This window comes from Labeo rohita, unplaced genomic scaffold (assembly GCF_022985175.1).
Source record: "Labeo rohita strain BAU-BD-2019 unplaced genomic scaffold, IGBB_LRoh.1.0 scaffold_537, whole genome shotgun sequence".
NCBI lineage: Eukaryota > Metazoa > Chordata > Actinopteri > Cypriniformes > Cyprinidae > Labeo > Labeo rohita.
The window spans coordinates 25,080-36,978 of NW_026129459.1; the positions used below are offsets into that span (position 1 = coordinate 25,080).

Genomic DNA, 11,899 nt, shown 5'->3' on the forward strand with positions numbered 1-11,899 from the left:
TTGTCATTCAACATACAAACACTTATAAAGTCATGAGTTTTGATCCTATGAAAATAAACGTTTTAAACTAAAGTCCACTTAACAAAATGTGTGTTTTATTATGAAAATAAACGTTTCAGCACACATGGTGACCATTTTCTAGTCATACGGATCCTGTTTACTTGAATGAGGAAAATAATTATCTTAAGGTGCTTTCCAAGCTTAAGTTTTGACAGCATAGGTTCCTAAGTAAACTCTTTCCTGTTCTTCCTTTATCACTTTTTCTTGGTTGAAACTGTGCTAAAATGTGTTTTGCACTTCAGTAAGATCTCACACACTAGCCTACTGGTAATTAGGAGTGAATACAAACAAATGCAGAGAGTGTTTAACATTTCTCTCTATTGTGTGTTGTTGTAGTTTTCTGTTACCTTACCAGGAAAATCAACATTGAGGTTTTTCAGGGTAAAAACATGTACTTAATGTACTTAATAAATAATAAATTGTTAGGTGCAGTGCATCTATTTTGTTAATGTTGAACTGCAAAACACTTTTGCTGTTATTGAGGTGGGTGTGGGTATGGTTAGGGGTAGAGGTATAGGGTCAACAGTGTAATTATTGATGTCACTACAGAAAATAAATACAGATGTAATTACAGGATGGTATTTTCAAATATAAATACAATGTAAAAACGTGTATGTACACAATAAATGTACCATAACAAATAGAGCTGTCACTAATGATTATTTTGGTAATCAAGTAATCTGTCGAGTAATTGGATAATTATAACTATTTTTTTTTTGTAATAAGAATAGACATGAACAATAGCCTTTAAATTGACTTAAAATACTTATATTGCAATGAGACAATAATTATTAGTTCAAATAAAGTGTCAAAAGCAAGTAATCATATGGTTTTAGTGAAGAAAACTGCTGAAATACATAATGTATTATAAACAACAGAGGTAATATACATTACGCGTTATAACAAATGCCTGCAGAGGGCGCTATAGCCCCCTAAAACGACTGCTCAGGCCCCCTAAAAATGCGATTAGATCCATAAACTGTACATGAATTCATGAGTCCCCTTTAAATTTCATATGACAACGGCGGCAGACTCGGCTCCTCCCCGTCTTTCTTTAAGCTCGTTCTTGAAGCGAGAAATCGAGGACAAGGAGTGTTTATTGATAGATTGTTAAAATATCTGCATCTGTGCAGTTCTTTGTCATAAATACAGTTTACAAAATATCATGGGGGAGCAATCGGTTCCCTATCTACTGTAAAGTATTCGCTGCGTTCACCCCTGGTCATACCACAGCTATTTCCTTCAGCTGACTGAAGCCCTAAACACATATGAACGCATATAAAACTAGCATGTTGCCATTTTCATTTGAAAATGTAACTCTTAATATAATACATATTACAGCGCATGTGGCAAAGAGGTTTGCATACTTGTTTTAAAGAAAGCATTGTACTAGAAATGCAAACAGTAAAACTTTGTGTTTGTAACTACAGTAAACAGGTGTGTGTGAGTGAGATAAGGAAGACTTGTATTTGGCTTATTGAGTTCTCAAATATTATTCCTATCTAGGCAATACAGTGGAATACTGCAACAAGTTTAGTAAACCACCCTGATATATATATATATATGCTTCATTGGGGGTTGAGCCCCCCTAAAAAAAAACCTATAATCGCCCTGAGTGGAAGTAGATGTTAAAATTTATATTGCACATTTAAAAAACACATTAAAATGGAGAACGCTTGCTGTGATATGGACTGCCATATCTGCTGTCATGACAGGAGTGGAGAACGGATCTAAAGTGCAATTTTATGCATTTCAGCTTGAAACAACCACAGTAAAGATAGTTTACGGATTGATATTCGGATTTCTGTTTGTTTTTGAAAACTTCAGCTGGCCCTTTCCTGGGTCATATACATCAATATTCTGATTTGTGAAAACTTTCACAGGTCAGTACTGGTCAGCTGATCCTTCCTTGGGTCATGTACATGGTCATTTAGCCAAAAGATATCCGAATATCAAACCGCAAACTATCTTTACCGCGGTTTGCGACCATTGTCCTTGTTCTTGAAACTGCTCATCTGATTTACTGTTCAGCAGCTCTTTGTAAGAAGTCGTGTATTTGTTCAATTTAAGTCCAGTAAGACTTATTGCACTTCATCCCTTAATGAAATTAGGGCGACATGATATATGATTAAATACATCAGTGTTTCTCAGTTCCAGTCCTCACGTACCAATACTCTCCATTGCATGCCTCTCTTATTTAACCTGATTCAGATAACCAGCTAGTTCAAAGAGAGAAGGCGGCTGTATGATTTCTGTGAGTGTGTATGTATCGTGTCACATGACTAAGTGCTCAAATAAACGCAATGAATTCCAATATTAGTACAATTATTCTAAGCAAGTGCAAGCAGCTCTTAAAAATATTAATGCAAATACAGTTGTTTTTTCCTCTAGTGATTTGTATTTATTGTCATTGTAGGCTATTTAGCATGTCCTAAAACATGGCGGCGACTATCCAGAATGTAATGCACAGTGGCGTAGATTCCCATGCTCTATATGTGGACATCAAAATGTGTAAACTCAGAGTGAGGTTTTGAACGTTGATTTTGAAATCACAATGAACAGTTTGTTTGCGTAGTTTTATAAATGATTCACTTTACAAATCTGTTGAAATAGCGCACGTTGTGTTCCCAGATGAACGTTATAATAAACCCACAACAACATGCAGAGATGCAGTTTGAGAGGCTTCACACATGTAAAAGATAACAGTTTGTGCAGCAGCATTTACTGTGAAGGAAGCTACTTAACATACACGCATGGAAATAACTAAAGCGCATATATTAAACCTGCATCCCATATATTTATTCATTAAATCATAGTGTTTGTGATAGTGCATGTCCTATTTAGCATGTCATTATGCTTTGTGATTGTTAAATGGGTTTAACATGTGGAATGTGCCACTTCCGGTTTTTTGCCGATTACTTGACACAGGCAAAGTGCAATCGAGGATTTTTTAAAAAATCGAATACTCGAATCTGATGAATCATTGCAGCCCTAGTAACAAATGATTAATTTAATATCTCACTGAACACAATGCATAAGGAAATGAAGAAGGTTTGATTTTGGCACCACATACAAAGATGACATTTCAGCCCAGTGAAGAGTTTGTTAATATTGGCTCTGCAATGACTTTATGGAAAGTTGTGATTGTCCATTTAGCTCAGTGATCTCTCAGATTAAAACAAACGTTTTTTTAACAAAATAAAAACGGTCACTGTGACTTTTTAGAATCACAATTCTGACTTTGTTTCCCTTGATGGATCTCATGCAAAGTTTACACTCTAATAACATGATACTATTCTAAATAGAACAAATGAATGCACAGAAGTTGGGGGGTGAGGGGGGGTGCTTATTTCAGTTAGTCTGACTTATTTTGAGCCAAATCAAGTGACAATAAGTCAGACAACTGAAATAAGCCTGGTTTAATTGGTAAACTTGTTTTATGAGACAGGAAACAACAAGAATCAACATTGAATTTGTGATACAATGTTTCTGGTAATCATGATTTCAGTGGAAATATATTAATGTTGCATTAAACTCACAGTGACTGAGTGGAACAAGTTTCAATACACTTTACAATATTACAATAATCTCAAATTTTGGGTAAATTGACATTCAATCTGTTGCAGAGTTGTGGCTTAGCAGTTAGCCATAGTGAAAATGTACACAACATTACTTAAAATCTAATGGGTGTCTGTTCAATAAAGAGGTTAAAGGCCAAAAATATTTTTAAGAAAAATCAATCTTTATTCCATATTAGTGTAATATGATAGACTTCATTTATGCACATTATAATTGCTTTGATTATTCATTACAGACGAACATCTAAGATTCAGAAAAATTGGAGAATTGCATACAAAACATTAAAACGTTTTTAAGTATAGTCAAAATAAAACAAACAAACAAACAAACAAAAAAAACAACAGTTATTTTCAAAGTGTGTGTGTGTTTGTTTGTTTTTTTTCCTTTTTGGTTTAATTGATTTAATCTGCCTATTCTTTTTTTTTATTTATTTATTTATTTATTTTTTGCTTGGGGTTACATAGAGCTTAAAACAAGCTAAATCGTGCTTTATAAAGCTTTGCCAACTCTTTCTCTAAATCATTCACAGTTGTTTCATTGGGAGTAACATTCTTATTCTCTCCAATAAACCCACTTGAGATCTGACATTTGTTATTGTTGTCTAAGCAGCAGTACGCAGTCCAGAAATGACTAGGCACGATCACTCTATTATTTATTTTTTTAGTACCTGGTACCACCCCTGTCACAATGTAAACAGAATACTTTTTCAGTAGACATTGATTGGACAGATTATCTGCAATTTTTTCTTCTAATTTCCTCCACTGACCTCAGTTAAAAGAGAGGTCTTGTGGAGCAGCATTGGTGAGAGTGAAGGTGGCATCAGCACAGCTCTGTGACTGTGCCTGGTAGACTGGTGCTAGATGACCTTTGTCGAAACAAGAGCTCTCGTAGTCTCCATTGAGAGCTTGATTGTTTCCAAGTCCTGGCATTTTCACATTGTTCTCAGATATCATGTTTGGTGATCGATTATTGTCGTCAAGCTGCATGAATAAATTGAACAGTTGTTATGTACTACAGATGTACTACACATATATGTGACCCAAGACCACAAAACCAGTCTTAAGTAGCATGGGTATTGACCTTTTTCCTGAGTAAACGATGGGCGCTACCATTACGAATTCTAACTTCTGATTGGATGCTCTTCTGTTCCGTCTCCATAAGAACCAATTCAAATAGCGCCCATCTGTTTTTAATGTAGCCAACATCGGAAGCTTCGTGTCATCTACACACTCATTAAACTTTGAGGAGTGAGGCATGGACAAATGACAGTCATTGCGACATTGCAAAGTGATGGCGCTATGGAGCCATGTGCTTTTTAAAAACAAATGGGTTTAACAATAGATTATCAGATCATGTTCCATGAAGATATTTTGTAAATTTCCTACTGGAAATATATCAAAAATGTATTTTTGATTAGTAATATACATTGCTAAGAACTTAATTTGGACAATTTAAAAGGTTATTTTGCACACTCAGATTCTAGTTTTTCAAATAGCTGTATTTCAGCCAAATATTGCTCTATCCAAACAAACCATATGTCAATTGAAAGCTTATTTGTTCAACTTTCATATGATGTATAAATCTCAATTTCTCAAAAAATGGACACTTATGACTGGTTTTAAGGACCATAATCCTTAATCAAGTTTAGTTACTTACTTGCAAAACTTAAAACTGCTTTCACTTTACATAATTCATCAAGTTTCACCCTGTGATTTGGTACAATCTGAATTTCCAAAGACATGTTCTTTACCAATTCTAATTGCATGTGCTTTTACCTTTTCCAACTATTACCACCTTTGGCCATTTGTCATATTTAGCATCTCTTGTCATCTCAGCGTCAGGGTTTCTGTGCCCAAGTATTTACTCAAGTTGCCTGTCAGGTTTATCAATTTGAAACTAGAATTGTTAATTGGAGGGCACCATTCAACCATTCAAAAACAAATCAGATAATGGTAATACATGTGCATTGAAATTCCACTATTGAGAGAGAACTGAGGAAAAATTCTCTTAAGAATCTTTTAAGATTTAACCAAAATTACAGCACTATGACCTTCTAGTCAAGGACAAATCATTGAATCACATCATGTCATGTTTGACCATATCTTGCAGCATGATGACAACAAGCCACTCATTAATTGGCCAGATTGACTCTCTATGATAAATATATGATATAAAAATACCCATGTATATGTGTTATAAACAATATAAAATATAACCATATAAAAAATATAAAAACTTTTGTACCTCAGAATGTCTCTATGCATGAAATGTCTCAGGAGTTGGTTCTGGAAGAGTCTCAGTAGTCTGCTGCAGTTAGTTCTGTTCTTCCCAAAGAACCACCTTGAGTTTGAAGATTGCGAAGTTCCGTCTCTCTCTCTGACGTTCCCTGAAGTTCCTGTTATTCTGTTTGCCGTTGTTTGTCGACACAAACTTTCCCCCTTATGATAAGGCTCGAACCTCTCAGCGAATTTCTGGAAGGTCACTGACAATGATCTGTGAAAACACACAAAAAAAGAGAACGGAAAACAGAAACTGTTCTTTTTGAAAAACAGATTGCTTAAACTTTGTTGGAATTATTCTGACTCCATTATAACCTCAATAGATAAACAAAGAACATAGCGACCGGTTGGCAACTAAACTGTGGTCCGGTGAAAGCTAATCATCATAGCCCCCCACCTGCCATTCATCATGTGGTTGGCCCCCAAGTCACTAAAAGACAAGGTTCGTCCTCATGACTCCGTCCTACAGCATTTCGCCGGGTCTCATTCAAAATTAATGAGCAAATTCACAATGTCTAATATGTATCCATTTAATTTTGGCTAATAATTCTACATAATTTTGATCTGTTATATCAGCTGACAAAGTTAATGTGCCATTTCCCGAACAATCTGTAATGAACCAGAAAAACAGAGGCGGCAAATCAAGCGGAATAAGAAAGAGGAAAGGAGGAAACGTCACAAGCAAGGATAACAAGGATATATAAACAAGAGGATAATAAAGTTGGTGAGAAAAATTATTGCTTTGAATGATTTTTATTCTGAATTAAATTCTGTTATGGATGATTTGGAAACATTGAGACTTCAAACCACAGCTCTCACTTTTAAGGGTTATTAAAATGTAAAGTGTGTGTGAGAGGTGAGAACAGCTCAAACAAAATGTTGTTATATTGTAAAGGATATGCATTTGCAAAATGGTTGCAGATGGACCTTCTAAAAAGATGATTGCTTGTATTTTACTTTTCTTAGCTATAAAAGATATGTTGCATTTAATTGCAGAAGTATGATATTGCAGTATAGGAAAATATGCTTTGCTTAAGATACTAGAAATGTTATGAAAGTTAATTAAGATAAGAATGGGTTTGTCTGATTGCAACTGAAAATAATGTGTTTGTACAGTCTGCATTTGTGATACTCAGGATGATGCTGCAGTTTCCAGGTTGAACTTGACACTCGCAACATCTGAGCATGTGTGAAACTGCACGTATCACATGCTTGTTAAGTTAGATGTGTTCCTGGGTCAACATATTTTGTTAACCCTGGAACAACATTTTAATCCAAAAATGTAATCTTGACCACATCCCTACACCTAAACCTAACTTTACCCAAGAGTAATCCCTAAAATCAGAGGAAATAATAGATGAATGACACTAATGTACAAGCACCAAACACTGATTGTAAAACTAAATTTCACAAAAACTATAAACTGATTTTTCAAATCTGATTGGTTAATCACAATGTTGTTCCAGGGTCAACAAAGATGTTGATCCAGGAACACGTCATACTTGGTAAAATCAGGTTCTGATACCCAGCCAAGAGCTCCTGTTAACAGGGTTTGTTTATTAGACTCTGCTGACGAGTTGTTCTGATACTGGACAAACTGATATTTTCTGATGGGATCTGGCGTCCGGGGCTGGATCTTAATTGTCTAGGCATGGAGACAGCGAGCTAACATACCTAAGCCACATTTTTACCATCATAGTAAGCCAAATCCATTGCTAATGAAACAGCTCTCGCCTGATAGATTATGTGCATAGTCAATAGTTCAATATTCTCTGAAGTTGTCCTGACTAGATCAGTCTGGTCCAGTCACTTGGGGCTTAGAAGGAATTCTTTCAGGTTCAAATAATAGGTTATAATAAATAAATCACTCTGAGTCTTGTTTTAAACCCTTTCACACGTGAGTTTAAAATATTCTAGCTGAGCCCCCAGGGTGAGTTTTTTTGATTAATGAATCAATAAAATGCATATATAAATGACTATAATGATTATTATAAATGATTATAAGATTAAATGGAATAATAAAATGATTGAATGATTAATGATTATAAATAAATAAATGAATGAAGAATAAACAAAGAATATACAAAAAGAAAGCAAAACACAACACAAATGTATGGTTGCTCTGAGGCAAAACACACAAAGTTTGCATTTGAGGATCGTCGGATCCTTCAGGTAGTTCAGTACCTGACAACCCCGACTCCGCTCTTATGGAGATAACAGCTCTGTGTTATTCCATCCTGCCGACAACGCCAGAATGTTAGATCGCTGTCTCCATGCCTAGACAATTAAAATCCAGCCCCAGACGCCAGATCCCGTCAGAAAATATCAGTTTGTCCAGTATCAGAACAACAATATGATGCACTTAATTTATACACATAACAATTGATCTAATTAACTACAGTCAAATATTTAAGAATTGTAAAATGTGAGGTAAAGTTTTTGCTTGCTTTGTGGGTTTTGTAGAGCTATCGAACAACTAAAAAGCTGAATAATCTCTAACTCATGTAGGAGCAATGTTCTCGTTCGTTCTGATAAATCCTCCTGAGCTTTGACATTTCTTATTGTCATCCAAGCATCAGAATAATCCATAAATGATAAAGAATAAAATGTAAAAGGCCAAATTAAGCTCTAAATATTACAGTACATACCAAAATGTAAGGACACACTGGTGTTGTAGTGAGATGGGTGAGTATTTCTAAGCTCCTGCTTTGTCATTCAACATATGAACACTTTTTTGTGATTATAATTTTTATTTAGAATAATTGAAATTAATTACAGAGCAGTACAGAATAACGTCAAGGATATATCACAAAAAGAAAAAGTAATACACGTGCATATACATGCACACATAGGTAAACACGTTCAAACATACACAGAGATATAATTGGATACATATGCATTCACAGACATAAACACAATGAATGGAATATGTTATTTACTATATACTACTTCATTTATGCACATTATAATTGCTTTGATTATTCATTACAGACAAACATCTTAGAATCAGAAAAATTAGAGAATTACATATAAACTGGAGATTTTAATGATTCAGCTGATAATTATGAACATTTAGTCAAAAATAAAACAAACAACACTTAATAAACTTTCTCTCAAACATCAGTTATTTTCAAAATACTTTTTTTTTTTTTTTTCAGTTTTTGATTTTGATTCCTTGCTTCTTTTTTGGGGGTGGAGTTGGGGGATGGGGGATTCTGTAGAGCTATCAAACAACTTAAAGGATGTGACATTATAAAGTCTTGCCAAGTCAGTCTCTAATATCTCCACAAGTTTGTTTTCAGGAGTAATGTTCTTATTCGCTCCAATAAATCCTCCTTTGATCTGACATTTGTTATTGTTGTCTAAGCAGCAGTACGCAGTCCAGAAATGACTAGGCACGATCACTCTATTTTTTATGTTTTTAGTACCTGGTACCACCCCTGTCACAATGTAAACAGAATACTTTTTACACATATCGGACAGATTTTTTGCCATTTTTTCTTCTAGTTCCCTCCACTGACCTCGGTTAAAAGAGGGGTTTTGTGGAGCAGCATTGGTGAGAGTGAAGGTGGCATTAGCACAGCCCTGTGAGTTTGCCTGGAAAACTGGTTCCAGATGACCTTTGTCATGGTCAGACTTCATATAATCTCTGTTGAGAGCTTGACGGTTTCCAAGTCCTTGTATTTTCACATGTTTCTCGAATTTCATGTTTGGTGATTGATTTATATCATCAAGCTGCAATAGTAAATTGAAATCATAAGCTTGAAAACAGTTCACGTTAATGGATTAACAAAATCATACTAATTAATATGTGACAGTCACTCTGTCAGACAAAGCTTAAAATAAGCACAGTAAAAACTTTATTTGTGTTATTATTTTGTTATTTTCACTACCACCCTTCCATACAGCTCCTTCTGCTATTCAGCTTTGTAATGTACTACACATGTAATATATTTGTCACGTCAATGTCAAATCCCCAGTTATGTTTTCTTCAAACTTATTACACAATTAAAGAGAAGACTTAGAAATGTTATCATAGAAAAAGGAGGATGCACAACATAAGTGTGTGCTTAAGTGTGGCACATATATATGAGTTTTAAAAAAAAAGATTTTACTTTAAAGGGGTCATGACATGAGAAATCAAATATGCTGTGATCTTTTGCTATATTCATTAAAACATCCTACAAGTTTGTATCTTAAAACGTCGTCCTCATTATAAACAAAGCATTTGTTTAATCAATTATTTTGATTATGTTGTCAAAACACTTACATGCAATAGGGAGGGGGCATTAATACTGTTTCCTATGCAATGATGTTAGCCAATCATAACAGTGGACAATTACTAACAAGCCTTAAAGGACCCGCCTCTCAAAACAGGTAATTTAAGAGAGAGAGGTTCAAAATGAGGGTTGAGAAAAATCATTTTCCCACATATTTCTTTATTTATTTTTTGTGCAACATTATAAGTAAACCTCAAGGAACACATTAAAACAATAATAATTTTAAAAAAATCCATGTCATGACTCCTTTAAAGGTTATATGTAATTATTTTGAATAAGAGGATGAACAGGAAAGACATTTTGCTATGTCCTGTTTTGGTTATATTTAGTTTGGAGGCATCAACCTAAATCAGTCATGCTTGTAATTGCTTTTAATACACGTAGTTCATCCGCAGGTGTATCCAACAATAACATGTGATACAAAAATAAATTTTGCTTTTAAATAAATGTAATGGTTAGATTGTTTATTTTCTGTTAAGCTGTTTTGTTGTTGTTGTTGTTGTTATTGTTTTATTATTATTTTTAGTAATATCAATTAATAGTAAATTTTAGATGACTTCATTCACTATTAAATACAAAAACTATACAGAAGTAATTTAGAATAATATCTCACTTACTTGAGGTTCAATGTACCATTTGTTTAGTCTTGTGCAGTTTTTTAGCCCTTCAAACTTGTAGGCTGAATACACGGGGATCTTGCTGACAGTGTCATAGAGTGTGGCATAATAAACAACATTATTTAGATTTTGGCAGATCTTCTCATATTGTTTTCCAGAAAATCCTGTTGGTGATTTTTTATTTGCAAAAAAATCATCACATTCACTCTTAAAATCCTTCACAACTTTGGCTGAACCACCGGAGAGAAGCGACAGCATCAGCACATGAAAAAACAGCATCATGATGGAAAGGATGAGATGATGAATTATCAACCCTGCAAGAACAACAACCACATATGATTGTTTTTATAACTACAACAACATCTTATATTGTGTAATAGGCTACATAAATAACCTACAAACACTTACCTCAAATGTAAAGCAATACAAGTCAAAGATCATGCTTTAAAGTTAGGCAGTGGCTATTTGCACTAAGTAAAAATAGCAGTATTTTTTAGCAAACACTACACTGTTACTTTACTCAAATAGTGGCAATTATCTGCACCTCAGTATACATTATAAAACATTATGCAATAATAATGTATTTAGTGTAAATTTTAATTTAATTCAAATTATTAAATGGATGCCACCCTATTGGGACAATATAAAGCCCTCCCTACACCTACCCTAACCCTACCTGCTACTTCATTTTCAACTTTTCGATTATTTCCTTCATTTTTTGAAAATAAATGTCTTTGTGATGTGATATGAGACAAAAGGAAGATGCTAACCCCCCCAGAAGGAAGGCCTTGTAAACAATAAGGAAAAAAGTCACTCTGACAAATAAATGAATGAAAATAGAAATTTGTTATTGACCAGGAAAAATAACATTAATTGAACACACATTTAATGTTTTGTTACAGCCCAACTGCGGGAAAATATTTGATTATAATCCAACATCATTATAGTGGTAGCAAAAATGAATATCACATAACACAGGTTTAACAAATGACAAGTGAAATTACAGATGCATATAGAACGGTCTGTTACTCACCACTAACAGTTGTTCTCCACAAGAAGCGCGTATTCACCCATCCTTCTAAAA

The 11,899-nt window shown here is 34.2% G+C and overlaps 1 protein-coding gene across 1 annotated transcript; it reads right to left on the reverse strand.

Moving 5' to 3' along the window:
* Positions 1-8,660: 8,660 nt before the first annotated feature.
* On the reverse strand, positions 8,661-11,893 carry LOC127161047 (endonuclease domain-containing 1 protein-like). Its single transcript, XM_051103687.1, has 3 exons — positions 11,849-11,893; positions 10,816-11,129; positions 8,661-9,653 (listed from the first exon to the last, which is right to left on the reverse strand). Exons 2-3 carry the CDS (start codon positions 11,095-11,097, stop codon positions 9,039-9,041), a joined length of 897 nt encoding a protein of 298 aa, XP_050959644.1. The 5' UTR covers positions 11,098-11,129; positions 11,849-11,893; the 3' UTR covers positions 8,661-9,038.
* Positions 11,894-11,899: the final 6 nt, after the last annotated feature.

Coding starts and splice junctions, on each gene's coding strand:
- LOC127161047 (XM_051103687.1), bottom strand. CDS start 11,097: ATGATGCTGTTTTTTCATGTGCTGATGCTGTCGCTTCTCTCCGGTGGT. Junction 9,654..10,815: donor AATGGTACATTGAACCTCAA/GTAAGTGAGATA, acceptor TTACTATTGCAG/CTTGATGATATAAATCAATC.